Source organism: Anoplolepis gracilipes, chromosome 16 (assembly GCF_047496725.1).
Source record: "Anoplolepis gracilipes chromosome 16, ASM4749672v1, whole genome shotgun sequence".
NCBI classification, from domain to species: Eukaryota; Metazoa; Arthropoda; class Insecta; order Hymenoptera; family Formicidae; genus Anoplolepis; species Anoplolepis gracilipes.
Window position 1 is genome coordinate 5,002,065 of NC_132985.1, and position 24,433 is coordinate 5,026,497.

At 32.7% G+C, this 24,433-nt stretch overlaps 1 protein-coding gene across 3 annotated transcripts in view; it reads right to left on the bottom strand.

Moving 5' to 3' along the window:
• Oatp74d (Organic anion transporting polypeptide 74D) overlaps positions 1-24,433 on the bottom strand; it is a 75,031-nt gene that overhangs the window by 19,333 nt on the left and 31,265 nt on the right. For 2 of the 3 annotated variants that reach the window (XM_072908471.1, XM_072908472.1), the window contains exons 2-6: positions 9,591-10,033; positions 9,011-9,378; positions 7,089-7,309; positions 6,607-6,747; positions 4,020-4,142 (exon numbers count right to left, since the gene is read on the bottom strand). In XM_072908471.1, the coding sequence (XP_072764572.1) occupies positions 4,020-4,142; positions 6,607-6,747; positions 7,089-7,309; positions 9,011-9,378; positions 9,591-9,914 (1,177 nt within the window). In that variant the 5' untranslated portion in view covers positions 9,915-10,033. Of the gene's footprint in view, positions 1-4,019; positions 4,143-6,606; positions 6,748-7,088; positions 7,310-9,010; positions 9,379-9,590; positions 10,034-10,124; positions 10,334-24,433 lie in introns of those variants that run through there. The other variant, XM_072908470.1, reaches the window with a different exon arrangement.

Here is a 24,433-nt window from a genome sequence, read left to right on the forward strand (position 1 = left end):
ATCGTATAGAATGCCCTTTAAAGGTCCGACCGCGTACGTTCTGCCAATCTGTAATATACATTCGTTCAATTTGCACAGATATTTCGATCCATCGGTTTTACAAATGTTCTTGTAAAATTAGTAATTAATTAATTAACGCGCAAATAATATGAAAATAAATTGACATGTATGTGGTCAATATACAAACGCCTATATATAAGAGTATATGTGTTATATATACATTTTATAATTGAGTTCGTCAAAATGATTGCCTAATAGTTGAACAGCAATTAAATTCGCCTATTCTTATACTCAAGTCCAATCAGCGAAATTAAGATACCACAAGACGAAATATTCGTTGTAAATTCGAGATATATTTGGCTTTTATATTTATCGCATTCACAAACAATAACTATAATTTACCCCATTGTGTGATTTACTTGAAAACTCTATGTCTAAAACATCCGGATTCGCGAAAATAAACTATGTCTAAAACATGACATTCAAATATTCGTCGTAAATATGTAAATTAAAAACTCGCCTGGAACAAGGTATAATAATGTACCCGATAATAAATAAAACACTAGATGCGGGTTAAAAAGTTAGACGCATTAAAAAAGGCTTTTGCGTAGGCGATTCGCCAAATTAAGCGCGACGGTATGTAAATAATACGGCTTGTGGTAAACGCATATATAAAACGACGTAGAGAAAAAGCGAGAGAGAGAGAGGGAGAGGAAGATTGCAGGGGAAGGCGAGAGACAGAACTAAAAAAAAAAAAAAAAAAAAAAAAAAGAAAGAAAAAAAAACGAAAAAGAAGCAGAGTAAGAGACACACGCGCGCGTTAGTCCACGCGTACACGCGCAAAACGTACGCGCGTACGTGTCCACCACCGCCTCTATACACGACGCGTGACCGTGAACTTGCCCCACCTCGGTGCACGAGTCGGTCAGTCATTATTATTAACGCACACACGCAGAGAAAGCGGCGGCGTGCGCGTACACACGCGTCGGCACACGCGCGTGTAACGCACACGGGTGAACGCGCCATCCCCGCGCCGAGGGTCCGTTAAAGGAGCATCCGATGATTTCAGGGCTTTCGAAACAAGCTGTAAGTTGTTGCCGAGTTGTACGGTGATTTGTGTAATTAATGAGGAATTTCAAAAATCTCTAAAGAAAAATTATTTGGCACGTATTTATTTTAGAAAAAATATATATTCAGCGTTTGCTTTTTTATTATATGTTTAATAAATTGGACATAAAAAATTGTTTAATAAATATAATAATAAATTATTACGTAAATATATAAATTAGATATACAAATTTTATTTTATATACCTGCTTTTTTCCCTTTTCTCCATTTTTTATATTATATTAAATAATTGTATAGAATTTTTGAAATATTCGATTAATTTTGCAAATAAAAAAGTGTGTAAAAAAATATAAAGTTAGAAAAATTTACCACAGTCATGTTTGCATATATGTGCGCGCATATATGCATTTTTCTTCCTGAATATTGTTTTAATATCATATTAACATTGACATAAAAAGTATCTTTAGTAAAAGATATCTGCAAAAAATTATTCAGACTTTAAATGTTATTACATTCTTTGAATTAATCTTAATTGAAATTAGAAATTAAACTTTTAATTATATACATATTTACAAGTAAAAATAAATAGCTTTAAATTACATTAAAAAATTTACGTAAATTGACAAATAAATAAAAATTTATAAAAACATAATATAATTTTTTATTTAACTCCACATATTTAACTTTAATATATTTAAAATGCTATAATTTTTTTAAATTATTTATCCTATAATTTCTTTTCTTATCGCACAGAACTAAATTTTTTAAAAAATTTTACATTAATATTATCAAAATTAATTGTTTTAGATTAAAGTCCTTATGTATTAATTGCAAATATTAATAATTAACCTTAGAATGTTATATCGTATAAATAAATATCCCGTCAGAAAGTTAAAACGGAAAACTTTTAAGTTCTCTTTTTGCTTTATTATATATATATATATATATATATAACATGCATTTTTGAAAAATTTTTATAATAAAAAAATATAGTTATCTTGTCTACATGTTTTTCTATTCAGTATACTCTATTTCAGGATTAATTTATTAATATTAGTAATAAATACAACGACTTCGATATAAACGCATACTAAACTCCCGTTAACACACCTTGAGCGGTTTAGGAGAAATCAGACGCTAAACAGGTCAAGGTGATTGGATAGCAAATGAAGCATGAAGCACCGTCTTCAAAGAGCCATTTCTGGCAGCGCATGTTTAGCGCTGAAAACTGCGATAACGAAATGAAAAAAGAAAAAAACGCGCCCCCCAAAATCTAATCAGGGACGAGGTCGATTATTCACGGTCGCCAAATTTGCGAGACTCGCTCGAGGAGATAATTCTCCTCCATCGGAAAGGCTAATCGTGCGCCCAACTTTTTTTTTACAGGTGTGTCGAAAGCTGTAAATCTCGGCTATATTTTCCCGGTTAGACGCGCGTACTATATATTATAGGCAAAGGCGACATCGCGGACGTCCTCCGCTCGCCACCTAAATTCGCTATTGACCTTGGACCGCCGGGGACTCACGCTTGAGAGATCATCTCCTCTCTATTTGGTTTATTCCTCCTTTTATGCGCATACCGATAGAGCCGACCAAATCGCATTATGCGACAGAGGTGAATATCGATGCAGCTGCGAAAATTATTCATCCTGTTGCACGAATTAACAAGCAAAACGATTTAAACATGTGATTTGTTTTAGATCGAACATGTGTATTTATTGTTCTAATCCTTGAACAAAGCCGAAGATTTTTTGCAACGGCTACTGATTTTACCGATACAATTGTCACGACATAAACATTTTATAAAGACACAAAGATATCTCTTATAATTAAAATTAAAAAAGTCATATTTAAACAAATTTACAGACATTACAGTTATGATGAATAGAAGAGAAAGTTTAATGAAGGAACTGCAGTGACAAATAAAATTTTAAAAAATACTTAAATTGATAGTTATAATTAAATTAATAGATTGATAGAAAATAATGGATCAACGGATGCATAAAAAAGAATGTCGATGCATTATTGTCTTGATGCGCACAAAAGAATGGATTATAGACAAAATCGTCGTGAGTTCTCGATTAACTTACGAAGAGCATATTGTCTCCGACTTTTATTTGCATTCTCGTTAACCTTCGATACTATGGCAAGTAGCAAGTGTGCAGAATTTCACCTTTCGATGCGAACCTTTCAGCAAAAACTACTTGCTGTTAATAGCAATCATGCTCTGCGTTTTCTCCAAAGTAATTATTTCAATATTCTTATATGTAATTTATACTCATATACATAGTAATTTTCGTCCATAAAAATGTACATATCTCGGCTCTATCAAGTTATGGTTAAAAAAAACTAAACTTTTTCGATAACATAATTATATGCCTAAACATTTAAAAATATTTATATGTAACTAGAAAAATAAAATATTTTTCGTCTTTCAAGTATTTATGTATCTTTAAAGCTTAATTCACAAAATTATTAAATTTTTAATTATCCTTCTTAATCAATTTTCTACTTTTGTGCGATTTTACTTTTATTCGATTTTTCGCGATGATGCAATATTATCCGGGATAAAGCTATAAATGTTCGAGCGAATATAAATTACCATCGAATCGAGATATCACAATCGAATCACGAATTGCAACCGCAAATAGAGAGAAAGCAATGACGTACAGACTATATTTATTGGCACGCGTTTCAGACGAGAATAAACCCATATCATAGCTGAATCGCGACATGATTACGCCAGTTATCTTTTATTCGAGGCCTTTCAAGCGTAGAAAATCACGAGACAAGAAGAAAGATAGAGGGATAATAAAGGGGAGAAGAGAGACAAAACCTGTGCTACAGAGCAGCTTACGGTGAGTCATAAAAACAGATTAAGCTAATGCCACGCGGCCGAAACGGTCGACTAGTCGGACGAGAACGATCCCCGAGAGATAAATCAGGACTTACCTCGGAGACTAGGCTTCTTGGCATCCGCTCGTCGAGGGGGTGTTCTACTCTTCGGCAGGCGCGTCGGAAACGCGAACATCGCAATGCTGACGAACATCAGCATCGCTGAGATCAATACGAGTCCTGAAACATCACGCGTTTGCAAATAGAGTTTTTCGGTAATTCTTAAAAAGTAAATAAATAACATTGTTTCCCGATATGATTATAATGAAACAGCGATTATCCGGACAAACTGGACAACAATGATACGCTTTCCCTTCCCTCTCCTCATTATTATCGATTATCTGCGAGAGAAATACTTTTTGAAATAGAAAAAAATACTTGGCTTTTTGAGATAAAAATAGTAAAAAGTATTCATATACGATGACTAACTTTAACTTCAAAATGCTCTGTAATCTTACTTATCATAACAGATGTTCATCATATAAATTATTTATACATATATTCTTAGACATCATTAGAAGATATACATGTGATATTAAAAAAACTGACACACACACATCCTTTCTCCTAAGTGTGTAAAATATTTAAAAAAGTTTCTTTTATGCAAAAAATGAGACACAAATAAGTCTTCATAGTTCATTATATATATATATATTTGTTTAAGTAATATAAATTTTTTAATTTTTTTAATTAAATAAATATGTAAATAAATAAATATATATATATTTAAATGCATATATTTTTTAAACACACATATATATATATATATATATATATATATATATATATGTTTTAACATATATAACTTGCATTAGGCTGCTGGATCCTTCGACTTGCTTTTTTAAAAAGTCTTTACTCTTTGTAAAAAATTCGTAAGTTTCTTGAGTTATTGTTTTATCAGCTTCCATTTCTTCTACCTCTCTTATTTCATTAAGTAGTTTCTTTAATTCAGTATCTATTATCTTCTTTATCTTCTCAATATTTTCAAATATTTGCTTTTTGAATAACTCTTTATAAATCATTTTCGCTAAGTGATTTAGGTACTACTTTCGTACGTTGAATTTATGTTATTTTTCTTTTGTATTTATAAATAACAATTCTAACGTTCGTTATTGATACTTCCGTTATGCGAGAAATTTCGTACACTGATTTACCATTCTCATACAGAGAAATAATAAATTGTCTTGAGAGCCTTAAAATCTCAAGTTCATTATATACTTTCATCTTTCTTACTTTAATTACTCTGAATGATTTTGTTCAATAATACCTTTAACTGTTTTATTATCCGTTGTATCGTGTGAGTTTCGAAATCCACTTATATTATGTTCTTTCTCAAGATTAGCAATTTTATTGACACTTATCTTGCAATAATTATTTTGCGTCACTTTTCGAATAATTGATCGTACAATGTTTGTTGATTGTCCGTGTACGAGAATCAATTATCTCTTTTTCGTATTACACTTATCAATCTCTATATCTCTAATTATTATTTTCGATTTTTTTATAATATAAAAAATGTTGCACTAATTTACACTTATTTCGTCACGTGATAACTTTGCGTCTTTTTCGTCATTTTTCAAAATCGTTGAATAGTATTTTTGAATTTATTTGTAATGCTTGTTACTGTAATACTGACTTTGAAATGACTTGTTATTATCCGTTAAACTGTACGAAAGTCTCGTGTTTATATTTCGTACTTTATCATATGATATGTGTACAAGTAAATTATATAAATATTTATTACACGTCCATTTCTATGTGTTCATCACAATTTATTTATTTTTACTAATTGTAAGATATCTTAAAAAGATAGTAAGAATTTTAATTTTATTCATATGTAATCTAAAGACATCTAGCAATAAGTATTATTGACAGACCGACAATAAATAAAAATGTATAAATAAAATCGCATGTAATAATTAAATTAAAATTAATTATTGTATAAATAGAGGGAATCATTCGGATAATCGCTGTATAGTTAATTAGCTAATTAGCTATCTCTACAAATGTACATAATTATCCTGAGTTACTAAAAAAACAATTTTCTATAAAATAATACAATGCTCCCTAGCATTTGTCAACTGACATAATAATAAGTAATTATACCTATGTGTATAAATTTTAGATTATAATTATAATAATAATTATATTTTTATATGTTATATTTAATATTTTTACTATGACAAGAACGAGAACATTTCAATGTGAAATATCTCACAACAATTCTATTTGACCACGAAAGTGACAAGAGTATTTTCGCATCCGAGACTAACTCAAAAAATTTTTTTTTTTTTTTCGTCAAACATCTTTCAATGTGACAACAAGCACGAAGAGACGAAACAGTCTACGTAACAAACGCAAATAGATTTGTGCAGTGCAAACTACGCAATTTGAACGATGAAGGCCGAAATGACTTTTAGCTTCAAGTTTTTTTTAATTCTCTACTTGAACTCGAAGATTAAATGCTTTATTAAAAATCACGAAAGGTCAATTATATACTCAATTTTATAAGCTGACGAAACTATTTGCCAACAGAATACTTTTCTTTTCAATGTAATCAGCTATAGAAAAGGAACATTATTGTTCCTTGAAATTAACAAATAATTAATCATCATTTTTGATAAGTATTACGATTTAAACTTACCAAGCCACCAAGCACCGACCCATCTTGGATCCGTCGGCGTGATTTGTGGAGTCCTTGACAAGTCCGCATAGACCATCGTGCATAAGGAACCCAGAATAAATCCTAATGCTGGACCGAGAATCCGCACTCCGATAGTGATTGCTGTTGCATATAAGCAAATGGTTTTTTCGATTCTATGTTTCACATCAACAATAATCTTAGAAAAAGAATAATTAAATCTTAATATAGAGACTACAATATATTACAAATATATAATAATTTATATTTATATAATAATAATAATTATATATTCAAAAATTATTAAGCGCTTTCCAAGGAAATTTGATTGATATAAATAAATATTCAAATAACTTAAGTAGAAAACTGATTTTCATTAAAAAAATTAATATCTATGTATGATCAATTACAATGAAAAATATATACAAGAAAAAAGGCGTAATAAAGAAGTAGTAATTCTTTTGCGAATTGATGAGGGTATTTACCGAAATACAAAGGGCTCTCTCTGCTGGCCACGTTGTCGTCGATGTACGGTATACCGAGAGTATATACTGCCGTTTGGCCCATTCCCACGCCGAGCAATGATATGAAGAATATCGCAAGTACCACCGTGGTTATTTTGCTCTGTATTCTCTGTTCCATGAGAAAATCACCCTCGCAATATGCCGCCGAATTGGTGTGCGATGTGGGCGTCGATATATTCCATCTTCAAAAAAATCGGGCGATACGATAAAATTGATTATAAAGCATTACATTTTTCACTTTGATAAAAATGTCTTCCCCGATATAGATATTAACACACAAGTATTACTTTTCTAAATAATCTTATATGTTATATATATAATAAATTACTTTATTCTTAATATTTATATGTAATTAAGATATATATGTATAATAAAATATATATTAGATTATATTTAGATATATATTAAATTATATAATAATATATTTGATGTACTAGAAAGAAAAATAAAAAAGCAAATACATTAGAATGGTATTATAGATAGCATGTATTTATATCAAAAGTGTAAAAATTAAAACAAATTACACAAAAGAGCAAAAAGAGAGAGATAAAAAATTTAAATTAATAAATAAAAAAGATTTCTGACTTTTACAATCAAATTCTATATAAATTATATCCAAAATTAATTTTAGGATAATAGTAGAATTCTCTCTTCTGTAAATCTTCTTACTTATATACATATAAATATATGGGATAACTTTACATCGCACATTATTATGTATCATTATCTAATTGCAAATCTACTATTGATAAACATATTCTATTTCGTATTAAAATTTCTAATCAACTATTTCCGGAACTATATCAGAAAATTAACGCCCACGTATCTACGACGACCCAAATTGCGCAGTCATTTTTCTCCGCGTGGCGATAAGTGCAGCTGCATACTGCGTAATGCACAATGATATCCAGGAAAATATAATCGACATCGTTCCACTTTATTAACATGAATGTTTTTTTTTTTTTTTTTATTAGATTAGGATTGTCTCGTATGTATTAGCAACTGAATAATAATAAATCTGATTTTCAACAGCGCTTAAGAGATCTAAAGGATCTTTGTGGTAATGTAAAATGCGCGATTCGTTTCGTTAGTTGCCTTCGGGTCATAAACCGTTGGTGTATCTTACCACGCAGAAATGCAACACAAAACCGGTTTTTGTACAATACGATTTTAAGGCAAAACTACGTATCTATTACTTTGGCGTATTCCACCTTATATCGCGTGTTTACGGCAAATGATTATATCGTACACACTCTCTGCTTAAAACGATAATACAACTGACCGTTCACATGCCGCCTTATTCTTCCACGGGATACATTGTAATCGACGACGATTATAAATTTTATTTAATCATGTCATAAACGGTTGTCCATTGACTAATAAATAAATATAAACAAATAAACAAGTTTATATTGTTGCTTGTTAAGTAGAAAATCTAAATTAATAATATATATATATATATATATATATATATATATATATATATATATATATAGTTATAATGATTACATAATAAGAGAGACATTTCAGATAGATATATTAAAATGATTAATGATTTGAAATACGCTTGTTTTTATTTTTTAACTTTTTGACTTGATTTAATTGGATACCACTAATTAATAAAACGATTGCTAAAAATGCTGCAACATTTAATTGTTTTAGGTAAATATGATTAATAATAAACTCTAATTCTTTATTGTTTTATGATTCACTAATGTAAAACTAGCTACTATTTAATCAAAGTTAAAGCTAATGAAGACATCTTTCCTCATTATGATAAATCGCCGCCCTTTGTCAAATTTAGCCGGGAGGCGTCACTCATTAAGAATCTACGAATTAGAACAAAAAAACCCGAAGGAGAGTTATGACAGCGTATTACTCACCCATCTAACGTGCTGTTCCTTTCCGGGAACTTGCAGAGATTCGCCGGTATGGGAGTGGTACTGTTAAGCCCGTGGCCGTGCTCGACGCCGCTGACCAGCATCTCGTTTTGAAGGATCAGCTGTTCGCCAAAGATAAAGTGAGGTAACGAACAGGTGAACGAGCTCAGGGCGAAAAGGATCATGCCCCAGGCTATCCACTTGGGCCGGTGACCTTGGCCGCCATAATACGTCAGTAACAGGGACGATCCGATTTGACCGATCTCCGTAGCTGACATAATTATGCCCGTTGTCTTCGACTGAATCTGGAAGAGCTTCTCTATTGTCGTGATGACGGAGACGAAGTACGTATAGTACATTCCCTGAAGCACCTGTATATATCGACAAAAAGAAGATGATTTTACGCCAACTCACGCTAGCAAAATGAATACCTCAAGAGTATCAGATGTTACTTATCTAATTTTTATTTAATCAATAAAATTGTATTTTCTTTTATTTATTAATACCAATGAACCTTATTAATTTATGGATCTCTAATTCTATATGTGATACAAAAAATAAAAAAACCGCTTGAGCGACATACCCAGGTAAGGCAGAAGGTCACCAGGAAGGCTTGCTTCGTAGCGAAGTACTGCAGCCACTGGGGCCTGAAGGGACCCCATCCGCAGGAAATGTCGGCATCGTCGAACTCCGTGTGGAGGCTGCTCGATCTCTCGTCCGGTACGATCAGCTTGCCGTTCTCTGCGGCGTCGATCCCGCCGTGTAACTTCCCGTTGGGTATCGAGCCGTTGTTGTTGTGCTGCTTGCCGCTGCATATTAGCCCATTTCCGTTTGCCATCTTCGGCGGAATGATCGCCAAGGCCTCCACATTACCGTTCGACAATATCTGCGTGTCCTCGCCTGCCATTTTTCTCCTTTTTACGGTGGCCGCTCCTTCTGAATCTTTTGTCACCTTCGCTAACTCTAGCCGAGATTTTTCCTCGAAACGTTCTGGTCGCTCAGAAGAGTGGTACTCGAATGATCAAACTGTAAACGGAAGAAAAAACAGATATTACCTATCTAATCAAATGATAGGTTTGGTTTCACAGGATGTAAAAGGAATTTTGTTGATAAATACAAAAGAACTTTTCAGTCTATTGCGTGTCAGCCTATCATCGTGAATCACGAAAGCTCGACTGCTCGTTTTACTCTCGGGTCGTATATGATCTTTCGATAATATTCTGATTCTGGTTATATTTTCCTACAATTTCTAATAAGAAATGTACAAAATTATAGAAAATAAAAAAGCACGAATAAACATTTACTCCTTGTCTGGCCTTTATCAGTTTCAAAAACAAAAATTACAAACAGTCAGAGATAAAACTAATAATAAGTTAAACCTCTGACTGTTTATATTTTTGTTTTTCACACTTATGAAAGTCCAGACAAGAACAAAACGTTTGTTATTTGCGTTTTTCTATTTTCTATAATTTTTACATACATTTTTATTCTTAATGATGATTAAAGTTTTTGCGCATTTAATTTTTAAATATTAATCTTATTTGTTTGTAATATTTGCTTTTATTTACAGTATCATTTATTTATTTACAGTATTTATTTACAGTTATTTCATTTATATTTATTTATTATTTATTTATTTATTTATAGTATTTATTTACAGTTATTTCATTTACATTTATTTATTATTTATTTATTTATAATATTTGCTGCTTGTGCCGTTTTTATTTTTAGTTTTTTGATAAAATTAATGACTTAATAATCTTTTAATAGTTTTTATGTTTTTATATCAAAAATGATGAAAAATGTATTTCTCCGTAAATTAATAACCTTCTTAATTATTTTATTTTTATTATCGCATATTTTGATATTTCATAAATTGTCAAATCGTTGAATTTTCGACGTTTGTAATGATCATTATCTTAACTGCCAATTCTCTCTCCGCAGTTTAATCTGTTCCTCAAAGTTGTGCATTGATATCAATTCGTGATATGTCTTGCGAGAATCCGTAGATCTGATGCAAATTTAAATTGCAGATACAACCGAGAGGAATAATCTTGCAAGAGATTTAGTAGTTACATGATAAATAAAAAATTGTGCTGATGTACGACGAGTGTATAACGTATATTTATTCAGAGAATTCTATTGAAAAGTTATTCCATTAAATGAATTATTCGTATCATGTATGAGTTATTTACCTACTCATACAAATGTAAAAATTTACATTGATGCACTTTCTCGTTTTCCAACGAACTGAATTCAATTTACTACATAGTATGGACTACAGCTGCAATTTTTTTTTCATAGGTACATTTAACAAAACTTATACAAATATATTTTCTAATATAATCTGGACGTTACTAAAATCATTACTTTTTTATTCATTAAATTATTTATCATAAAAAAAATTCCATTTATTCTGTGTGACCCTTACTTATTGTTAGAATCAATCAAGTCTATGTGTCATCGCGTTTTTTTCCATCAATTGATCTGACTGGACTAGCTGCTCTATTAAATCTAGTCCAGATCAAACGAACGAGTACAAATAAATATCAAGAAACTAGTGGAAAAGCATTGAATTTTTAAAATAATTTTGTACAAAAATTTGTATGTAAAATAATTTTTTTTCAAAATAATTAATTCGAGGTGATAATTTTTTGATGACTTTTTATTTAACTTGGCCTTAATAATAAACCCCTTTCTCTCACGATTGACTGCGAAATAATCTGTGCGAGAGACACCCTGTAGCCGGCGTCCTCTCACTTTCATCGGTGCCCGACTTTCCTCATTTCCCTCGCGTTCCATTCTACGGGCTATCGCACCGGTGCGGTTTTCACTGACAGCATGAGTAGGAGTTTGTGCGCTAGAACGTTGCACTACAGCTGGATATGTATGACGGTGAAGACGGCGAAGACGCGTTCTCACTTTCGCTTTGGGGGATTTCTTCGTACATAGTTACACGCCGACTTATGCGCTTGAAAACATGTATGCTCGTGATGCGCAAATCCGCTTCTCAAATTGTAAGATAAGTGCGAATGTAATTAATACAAGCTATAAGCTTTGAAGAAAATTTGATTCTACGTTCTGTCTATTTTAAAAATGTGAAAAAAATTATCTATAAATATGATTCTTATAAAAATAATTTCGAATATCCTTGAGAGTTGAATTTGTTTGAAATAGAATTTTTATCGAATAAAAACTTGTGTTTGCGTAAGATAATTTTTTCAAAATAAAAATATTGTAACTTTGATTATTTTCCAAGATAATAATATATGTTTGGTATTATATCTATAATTTGTTCACAAATATAATTTCAAAAAATAAAATTATATCTATAATTCTAAGAATATTAATATATGTTATCTTAAATTCAAGACAGTATACTTTCGAAAATATCTATCCAAGATCTATAAGAAATGCCAAATAATACATACTTTTAAAAACATATCATCTTAGAATTTAAAAATTATTAAAGTCACATTATATTTTCAAGTAAGAAAAAAAAAAGATTTTACATTCATAATATTTCTATTTGCTACCAAAATATGCCATTGTTCTGAATTATTAATTTATCAATTAAATTATCAATAACGAAAAATGAAATCCAACGATGAAATGCTCGCGGAATTAATCGCTATTTTGAATCGCAGAATCTTGAAAAGCAGATCCTCGCAGTTTGACCTAACCAGTAATGCTGAATAAACAGCGCGGAAATTGCGGAACATCATCGCGTGCGTTAGCGAGCGGATTTTATATCATCGTTAATGGCTTAACGACGTATGGTGGCTGACCCCTAAAATCCTGTCTAAGAATACAAATCTGTTTACGGTGCTACGGCGCCAGAGTTTCTACGCGCCATTGACCCTATAACATTCGCCATTCACTAGCATGCACCGTGCGAGCATGAAAATTAGGATGAAGTTCGCGGCCGTCTTGAAAACAGATATAGATCTAGCGCCTGCGTGTTAATCAACGAGCATGTCTTATCATCTTACGTAATATTATAAAATCGACAATCCCTTTTTTTCCCCACATATCTTTCAATTTCAATGACAATTAATTTAATTTTTTCTCCTCCATTTGAATGCAATTATGAATAGTTGCAAATCTTGCTGTTGATGAATCACACGCGGTACCTCGAAAATTTATAAAAAAAAATTACACTATTGGCGTAATTGTATCTTGACATTTTTGACTCAAAATTTTATCGCCGTTGAAATGATTTCTCTCTCGGAACGCAGGCTTAGGCACTTTCTTTTTTCGACGACCAAGGAGGTCGTCGAAAATTGTTATTTTTATCTTCGTGTACCGTGTGCTTTTCCCACAGCAAGAGTCTCGGGCAGTCGAGAGAGAAGTTGCAATCTCGCAACGAGAACGAAATCGAAAGGACCGACTCTCTCGTCGCTTCGAACGGTCGGTTGGCCGCGATGGCGAAATTCTGCGAGAGCGCGTTTTTGTCGATCGTAAATCCTTTTCGGACAAGTCGCCGCCCTCACCCCGCCGCGTCCGCGGAGTGAAAATCTTCTGCACAGAACCAGCTCCGACCCACAAATATCTCGCAAGTGAATCAGACGAAGTCGTGCGTATTAGCAATTCTAGTCGCTTCAAACAATCCTGAATTTTTTTTGTAATTAAGAAAAAACAAATTTGCAAAATGACAAACTAATATTCATATATTGCTTGAAAAAGCATTTTTTAAATTCTCAAAATTGCGCTGATTGTTTTATTCAATCTCCATCTACGCTGTAAAATTCCATAAATTAACAAATATTTCTATTTAATTTCTATTTAATTAATGATACAGAAAAATATCAACGATAATAAATTATAATATTAATATAGTTACCGTATGAATAAAATCTTATATATACTTTAAACGGTCAAATCGTCATGACTAAAATTTTTTATGCGAAATACTAAACCGCAAAAAATAATTAAAAATTTAAAAAAAATTAAAATAAAATTCAAATTAAAACATAATTAAACATAATGATACACGGATACACACATAATGTTCTTTTACTTTCAACTATATTCAATTTCAAATATTCGCTGCCAAATGTGTCCTCCAAACCATCGGTCATTACTAATACATAGTATACATAGCCGCAGGCTCTTTCGTATGAAAACGTGACTTTGTCTATCCATTCCTGTGTACGGCGTAGAACCAGGTGCGATGACGCAACTGCAGGGAAGAAATTTCCGGTAATAAATTATCCCCGGTATGTCGCCCGTAGGCTTGAATGGAGACTCTAACATTTTGTAATCGTTACCCAGGAAAGCCCACGTACCCACACGTGCGGCCAATAAAGATAAAGAAGTTCGCGGGCGACACGTATGTGGTATCAGTCAGCTCGATCTCGGGAGGAGAAACCGCGACGTGTAGAATGCAACGCACTCGAGAGATGCATTCTTTCGCCGCGAAAATCGAACGGTCGAGATAAATTATTATAATAAACGGCCCGAGAACGCGGACAACGCCCGCCGAGTTATTCACGCGCTGGAAATAAGGTCTTCGACATCTGTGTCGTGAAAGGCCCGCGGAATAATTTAAACGTTAAAACGTTTAACGACGCCTTAAACTCCACTTCCGACAGCGGGACGTTTAAAATATCCCTGCGCAACGAGCGAGCGACACTCCCGTTGCAACTCTATTTTTCCCTACGCAACGAGCGCGAGCGCATCGGCAGCGTGCGTGTAGATGCTGACACGCGCCGCACACGCGCTGCTAAACGCACGCGCGCAGGACACGTGCGTCTCTCTCTCTCTCTCTCTCTCTCTCTCTCTCTCTCTCTCTCTCTCTTTCTTTTTCTCTCTTTGTAACTCAACCATATCCTTCTCTCTTTCCCTCTGTTAAGTTCCAACGTTGCACCACGCGCGGCTGGAGAGAGACTTGGTCTAGGTCGCCTTTCACTGTCCTACTGACGTGGTCTCGTGGTTAGTTGGTTAGCCTATTCTGCTTAGGTTACACCTCAATGCCAGCGTGTAGCACGTTGTCATACAGAGCGATTCAAAAGAGATCCTCCCGTCGCCACCTCGGCCACGTGACTGAGTATCGTTGATGAGTCGATTATGACAGTTACTATTATCACAAATATTTTAGACCGATATTGAAGTGAATCGACTTTAAATCTATCAAGCTCACTTAAAATACGATATTTTGTCCGAAGGATATATTGTAAGCCTTCATCTTGATTTATATAAATATTAAATCAATTTATTGTTTTTTTTTATTAATAGGTTAAACATAAGTTTCTAATTATTTGATCGATGCTTATCAGTTTTACTGTTGATTAATTTTTATTGTCAAAGCAAAGCGTTGTGCAATTAAAAACATGATTATAAAATTACGTGACGAAAAATTGTCATTAGAGATAATCTGGATGAGTCAATATTTAAGCGAGTCAACCTCGTGGTTTTTATGAGAAAATTTCGTCTTTATATAATCTCACTTTTAGAACTAGTATATCTTTGCTGGAAAGAGAAGTATAATCGCTGTTAATGGCTGTAATGATAAACTCGACATTCTCTATCAGACAAAAATTGCTTTTTAAAACGTTAACACGCAGTTACGCGACACCGTTCTCCCAGCTGCAGTCATAATCGGTTTATTGAAAGAAAAATCATTACAACGTTCTCATATTCGTTATCGTTTCGTAATTTGTTAATCGCGCTTTCAATTCACGTATGTACGATCAAATGGACCATGGTAATGTCAGTATATCAAGTGATCGAATTTATCAAACAATTTAATTAGAAGCGGTCCGTGTGTTGAATCTAATTGATAATTTATCACTTACAACGCGCGAATGATAATTAATTTTTCATTGAGCTACATGCTGGAAAAATTGTCAGATTACGTAATATTTCGACTTGGACATAAATTTTAATTTCAATTTTATTTGTATTTATTGGAAAGCTTTCATTATTTTTGATTGCTTATCTTCGATATATGATTTGATCAATAATTGCTAATTCACAAAACAGATTTTTGTTAAATATTTTCTTTTTGTTTCCATTTTTATTTTTTACAATCTGCAAATTCCTCTAATAAAAATTTTGATTGATAGAATCACTTTTTTATGAATAACTAATTTATTATTTAAGTTGCACATTGCATATCTTAAATGTTGCCATTAGATAAAAGTGAAGGAAAACGAATCATATGCGGGCAACAATATCTCTTTCTTTCTCTTTTCTTCAAATGGGTTATGCATAAACATGCTGTAATGATGCGTTACATTGATAAACTTGTATATAAACAGACCCCTACACCATGTGTTAAATGCGCTCTCGCGATAAGGAACGAAGAACCATCTGTCAAATTCACTCGACGCATTTGCCGTCCCGTGTTGATGTCTCTGCATAAATTTTTAAAAAACTTAGTCAGTTCTCTAAACTATATATCTCAACAACATGTTGTTACACACTGTTACAAATGCGAAAAAAAGGATTTTGATTGATTTCTTCTAATTAAGTCTATTAATTTATCCTTTTAACAACAAAATCTTGATAGTAGAATAGTATCAAATATATGACACAATAAAGTCCGTTTTTAAATTATAAATTAATTTACAATCAATATTAAAAAAACAATGTTAAATATAAACATTTTCAAAATTATTTATTGTTTCGAAAAGTTTCTAAAAATTATACATATATATACTTTATAATTATAAAACTATATATTCTATGACATTTCGATAAAACGTCATTTATGCGGAAAGTATCAATCTGAATCGCTATTATGGTATGCGATACATACTCTTCGTAAAGTTACGCTCCGCGAATCAAATCGTACCGCTCCGATAGTCACGATATGTATCCCATATCGATATCCGATCTTGAAGTGCTCCGCCTCTTCAAAACAGGGAAAGTGGATTGTTTAGAATTACCGAAGACAAAAAATTTTTGCGGTTTCGATGCACTCTAAAGTCTTCGTGAAATGTTCGAAAGAAATGAATGTGATTGCTATACATATATACATATTATATCTGTACACGTAATAAATTACGTATATAACAGTAGATATATATATCTGCTATTACATATATACGGATCATTGTAACATTGTATATATATATATATATATATATATATATATATATGTATATAATTTAAAAAATGTTGAAACCGTGATTCTTTATTTAATTTCAGATGTGAATCTTAATTTGCAATTTAAATGCAACAAAATTAAAAAAAAATTATATTATAAAGCTGTAATAAAATTACCTGAATATTATTATTATTTGTGAATTAAATTGTTATGAAAAAATTATTTAAAATTATTTTTTTTCTCATTAAACGCGCAGAACTATTGTATTTCTCCTTTCTAACTCCTGACATATACATTCAAATTTTACTGCGGTTTAATTGCTTTCGCAAATTATAATGCATTCACTCACTATTCACATTTATTTTCGCTTTATTTCCGCGAACTTTTCCGTCTAATCCAGCATTAATTGTGGCGCCGGATTTCAACATCGCGCGCAGATGTTTGCAACCTAAATGAATTCAACGGTCGCGATATTAATCATACGCAAACGACGAATCTGTTCGCAGCACTCAAAAGCTCAGATGCTAGAAATCGAAACTCTTGCTTTTCACTAATGTCCACAAAAAACCACACACAACACACGCATTAACTCGCGCGATTTTTCCTTACCGATGGACGCGAAGCGTTTATGCACGCAGTTGCGAAGAACGCATTTTCATGACGTAGTCTGCATAAATTTTGACTTGCTTTTTTTTCTAAACCAGCTGAGAAGAGATGTGCATGCGGTTAAAGTTGTTCATTTCTTAAAGTTGCACAAAGGACGGACAGAAATAGCGCCTAAATATCTCGATAGTGCGTTTTAGTCGCCATCATTATCGCGTAAATGTACAGCTCGTTGAAATTTTGACAGACAGACTGAGAGATGCGCTGCGTCGAACAAGACAAAAATAGCAGCACGCGAAGACCATCTCGCACGTGTATTCGATCGGTTCGTTTGCGAAAATTTCGCGGAGAGACGTCACAATCAACGTGAAATTTTCTCATCTACTTTCTAGTGAATTGTAATTTAAATATTATATGCTACCTCTTCGATTTCTATAAATATATTTTATAAATATTATTAATTTGTAACCTACAAAGTCACTTATTAAAATTATCGCAATTTTGAAAAATTATGTTAATATTCAATATCCCTTTTCGATACACGCGCGAAAAATTCGAATTGGATCAATGATTCCTTTATGTGCACAATTGATTCGCAAAAAAATGAGATATTAAACACTCGTTATTTCTGAAAGGATCTCTTTTATCGAAGAAGCGCGTTATTATATACAAAAACGAAGGATGACGACGAGAAAAGTCGTAATCCAGCGATGAAAGATGAAAGTAACGCGCTCGCGCGAGCGTGCCCACAATCTCTATTAAATCATGGCATTGTTGGGAGAGCTGAAAGTAGCGAAAGTAATTCCCGCGGAGCGAACACAGCGGAGAATCTCCAGCCCCGGTCTATTGTAGAAAGCGACGCGAAAGAAAGGGAACGTTATTTTCCCCTCGCATCTCATGCCGCATCGTGAATATCGTTCGCTCGCTTCGTTCGGAGCTGTAGAATGCGGAGAAAATTAATAATTCAATATCTCCCCATCGCGCGACGATGTAATGCGCAATTTTCAGATTCTCTCGAATATAGATGACATTTTATTTTGAAGAAATAATATTTTTGCGAAAAGGTATTTATATCGATTATTACTGATACATCACGATATTTCTATTATTATTTGACGAATCATGCACGCGAAAGCTATTTTGGAAAGCTGCTTCGGATTAAAAATTCGTATATTTTTTTAGAGAAACTAAATATTAATTTTTACGCATTAATTGTATTAATATAATTATATGTTATTTGTAATTTTCTTTTTTTATGCCTACATATATATACAAATATTATACTCTTTATATGTTATACGTTTTTCAATTTTATTCTTTTGTATATCTCACAGAGAGATTAAAAAAAGCATTTCTTTTAGAAAATTAATTGAATTTTGTCTTTACCATTTATGTTTTCTTAGACTTGTTTTATTACTTATTATTTCGCTTATAACTATATCATTACTCCCTATCTTAATTCTCATGGAATATGTATCGCACGTTATATATATTGTTCTTCAAGTATAACGCAATATTAAACTTATTGCAAAAAAAATTCTCACATTATTTTTTTTAGTAATAAATGATATATCAAAGATTATAAATGAATGATAAAGGCACTGAGAATATAAAAAAATAGTTAAAAATACAAACACACATAGTGTGTTTTAAAAGTTATTTACATAAAAGAATAATTAGCACAACACATGAGACACACATTGGCGGAGGAAAATTATTACGTTAAAAATCATATTTACAAGGGAAAAATATATTCTCGACGTCTTCTTGCATTAAGGGTAACATTTCGAATGCACAGAGGCGTTGCATTTAAAATCCGCGGATGTCGACGCGAGACGTACTTGTTCTCATTTATTGCATAAAGTATACGAACGTGCGAACGTATCACAATGGCCGACACTCCGCGTTCGTTGCTCTCCCACGAGTGATAAAACTACGAGAAATTGACGACGTTAGTTACATGTGCATTACGCAAGGCGTTGCCTTGCGAGGTACATCGCGTTGTCCCTCGCGGCCGCATAATAATACGTACATTGCTGGATATTTTACGAGTTTTATACAGCGGAGAGTTTTTCCAGAGTTCTCTCCCGTTTCGTCGATGTCAAAAGACACAAACTTTGCTGTTCCCGTGATATATTTGTCTGGCGAAGTCACTCTCCCGTGCACTGCATATTACGGTTGCATCAGGAGAGAACGGTCTCCACACAATTCATATGTCGTTAAGCAGTATATTAGTATGTGTATGTGTATGTCATTATTTTCTATTGTTATTTTATACTCTTATTTAACTCCATTTTATTTTATACAATTCTTACACGCGTGTTTTTAAACGCGCATTTATAACAAACAATCAGTGCATAATAATTATAATAATCACATTATGTAAATATAATTTATGTTATTTGTCTATATTCTTTTTATTTATATTATATATATATATATATATATATATATATATATATATATTTATTATTATTTATTCTACTTTTAATTTATTTGTACAAAAAATAGTATAAACATTAATAGAAATTTTGCAATCATAGTAATAATCTAGTTTAACCGTTTTCTGGAACACAATAGTAATACCAGATAAATTGCATTTAGACACATGTTGTAACAAATGCGATATTTCCATACGATAAATTACATACGCTTCGAAATATAGAACGAAATTTGGGTCGCTCTTTCATTAAGTTGACGATGAAAGATAAATAGAACAATATAGAAACGTATGAATGGAGCACCGGAGAACCGGAAAAGTTCTACGAAGGATCATTGAGGGTTGAAACAAACGGGCACGGAAGAAGCAGGGGTTGGAGTAAAAGTTGGCTGGCAACGGAGCAGTGACACGGAACATAATGCGCAAGCTCGCAATAACGATCTGGCGTGCGCACGGAAAGAAAGCACAAAGGATTGAAGGAACGGGAATGAATATGAATTATTACTCCACCCCTCTCTCTCTCTCTCTCCAAAAAAAAGAGGGTTGTCGGTAGAAAATATATCGCGAAAACCGGGACGAGACCTGCTCGACCTACTTAGTTAAAAACAATGGAATCTTTTTCGCACTCGGAAATCTTTCGCCAATCGATCCTTTTTTATCTCGTATAAATGCGTAAAATTACATTCTTATTCAAAGCTCGGGAGGCAACAAAAATTTTTAATCAGTTATTTGAATTTCATAAATAAGATTTTCTGTAATGTATGGAATTATGATCCTAAATTAAAAATATATTCTTATAAATATATATTTTATGCCTTTCTCTTTCTTTTCTAATAATCTTAGTTTTTGGAATTCCTTATCTTTAAAATTTAGATGTTGTAAAATTGATAAAAAAATTATGTCTTTAAAATTAAAATCGAAAAAATAAGATTTAATTTGTACATTTTCCTGAATTTTATCACCGATATTCAAATGGTTTCCCAGACTTCGCGCGATGTATTGCATATTACAATAATCTCTGTCTCTTTCTCTCTTTTCTTTCTCTTTCTCTCTTGTTAATGCATCAAGCCCCCCAATAATTTCGCACTCACGTCGCAATTGCGGCACAAAGACATCTCGCGTTCGCCCGCCGGCCATCTGCTCAATTCGAGCGCGTACGTAAGCTTAATAAGGGTTTGTAAATCAATTGCGACGGGAGGAGGGCAGGGTAGGGCGAGGGAGAGCGAACAAGGATGGAGGATTGCGTGTGGTCAGGTCGTAGGTGTCCGTGCTTCCATGAGCTGTGGACTGTACGACGTAATAAAGAATAGTCCCTTCCTCGATACCTCGATACCACGCTAGTCACGGCGAAGGGCTTTTACAGGGTGGTCACATTGGAATAGACGCGATTCGAATCGTATAAAAATTTTTCAAGCGAATATATGGGTAATGTACGAATCCGACGTTAAAATTAATGAATGCAATGTGACAGAAAATAGATATTTAATTATCTATGATAATCTATGATTTTAATTTTATCCAAATTATTATGTAATAGAGCAATTTATTCCTTTTCTGGAATGTTTTTGTTGAACTGTGATAAACATATTATTCTAATTTTTAATAGAAATTGTAATATATGACATATATGAAAAGCAAATTTGTAATAATTAAAATATTTAATAATAATAGTTATAATTATAATAATAATTATAATTGACATTATTGTAATATATATATCTGAAAAGAGGAGCAAATTTTATTTCTCTTTTTTTCTCTTTCTCTCTCAAGAAGCTTACTATGATTTTTTAAATATCCCAGTTTGACATAAATAAATTAAAACTCTTCTAATTGCAAGGAGGTAATTTTATTAAATGTGAATTTTCAAATGTTAAGCGGTTTATATCCGAGACTCTGCACTATTCGCCTATGAACGCCCTATAGATGCAGCGTGTTATTTGCCGAAAAAAGGATGATACGGATAGCGCGCGCGGCAGGGATGATTGTCCGTAATTTGCGGTGGGGGCCGCATTCACCGCAGCGTACACCGGAGGGGGGAGGGAAGGAAGGGGTGAAAGGGAAAGGGAACCGTGAATACAATCTATTATTATATCGCCTATGCGTCCGCGTGCTCCATAACGTGTATCAGTTCGTGGCAGTAATACTCCTAGCATGGGTATTGTGAGTTTTCTCAGTGCGAATGTGTGTGTATGTGTGTGTGTGTGTATGTGTGGAGTCCATTGTGATGTGCGTCACAATGCGCGCTTTTTGTAACAAAAGTCGCGGGAATTAGATGTGGCCGAGCACGATGGCCAGTTATCTACTCTCAATTTGAAGCGAGTCCACGAACTTGACATGGACCTGGATGAGCACGTGAGATGACTAGCACACACACTCTTGCTTAGACAATCCCCCCTTTCTATGGGCGAACCTATATACGCTATAGCCGTCTTCTCGGGAGCTATTCCCTCTTCTTATTTCTTTTCCATCAATGAAGGTCGCGCCTCTTCGATTCGTCGTGCTTTGTTGTAACCAGCACGCGAATCTACGATCGATGAACAATGCTAGTGCTTTATCACTGATCAAATCACAATTTATATCGGTTAAATTTTTATTCTTAAAAAAAGAGAAAAGAACTCGGAATATAAAACTTTGGAAAAATCCATGCATAAATAATGGAATAAAAATTAATATATAATATATATTACAATAATTTCAATTATAATAATTATTATAACTATTATAAATTTGCTTTCTAGATATATCATATATTATATAACAATTTCTATTAAAAATGAGAATATAATATGTTATCACAATGATAGAATAAAGGTTTCAAAAAAACCACCTAGGCTAGAAATTATTTTTCCCGAAAATTGATTGATACCTTGCTAAAATATTAATTCTTTTTCATTTAATTTATAGGCCCTTCAAAAATCTCGATTGTATCATATGAGTGAAAAATTACCGTGACCGATTCCTTGGTATGTTTGTTAAGATGTATCATGATAGTCGCTAATTTATACCGGCAGATCTCACGGGCTCATTACGAACTAATTTTAAGAGAACTCGTACGGTATAATGTACTTGCTTACGGTGCACTAAAACCTATACTGCCATCGTCGCTGCTCATATGCATATACTACATCCCACGTTCTAGGGTTGTATCGTGAGGGGATCCTCGAGAATAATTTGCGAAGGTGCATCGGCATCAAGGTCTCGGTTGATTCACGATAGTTTCCTATGGTTTCATCGCTCGCACAGTAATAATAATTCTCGTATCTTTCCGATCTGATCAGGTATAAATGCGCGCGCATACACACACACACACACACACACACACACACACACACACAGAAGGAACATTGACTTTTACATTAAAAACTCGATCGCCGATTCGCTCAATCAAATTCTCAATTTATCAAGCTTCATAATTATCTAGAAATTACGATTTCGAATTTCAATTTTTAAAATTATCAAATTTTTGTATTTTTTTTCTTTAATTTTAATTTTTGATTTATTTAGTCATTCATTATTAATGTACGTACATGTATCAAAATAAAAAGAATTTTTAAATAATATTTAAAACGAAAAAAAAAATCATTTAAAATTTCAATTTTTGATAAAAATCGTTTTCATGTTTTAAATGATTATCAAACGTGGATTGTAATCAAACCGCAAAGAAAATTATTAAAAATGAACAAGAAAACGGAAAATATTAAATATTGATTCAAGTTTCTTTCTGATTGCATCAGCCTATTCGAGAGTGGACAGCCTGTATTATTCTTTACATAGTTGCTGTTCATTGCTTCATACTAGTATAGCTAATTCATAATATTATAGCATTCCTTCTTGATATGATAAGTTTTCAAGTCTTATTTCTCATTAAAATTAACTCAAATGTAGAATTAATACATAATTAACAAAAATTCAAACTATATGTAAATAGTTGCAAAAGTGTAAAAAAGTAAAATTGATTGTCACACAAAATTTATTCTATATTTATTAAAATTATATATATATATATATATATGAATCAATAAAATAATATAGATGTAAAATATATAATTAATAAAATAATAGATGATACATTTTTTGTTGCTGTTCTATTAATATAACGTCTTTAAAGCAATTGTCTGCTCGACTCATAATCCGAAACCCGTTCGTTGTCATCGTCTCGACGCGTCGCATGCGTGCACTCACGTGCGTACACGTGTAAATCGCCCGACTCGGGCTATGCACCATGCATTTATTTCAAGCCTTCAGCAACTATGTAGCTGCACCCCATAGGAGTTTACACCGTATACCAGTCTTAATGAATTCGCGGAAACGACATTCGCGCGGCGGATTC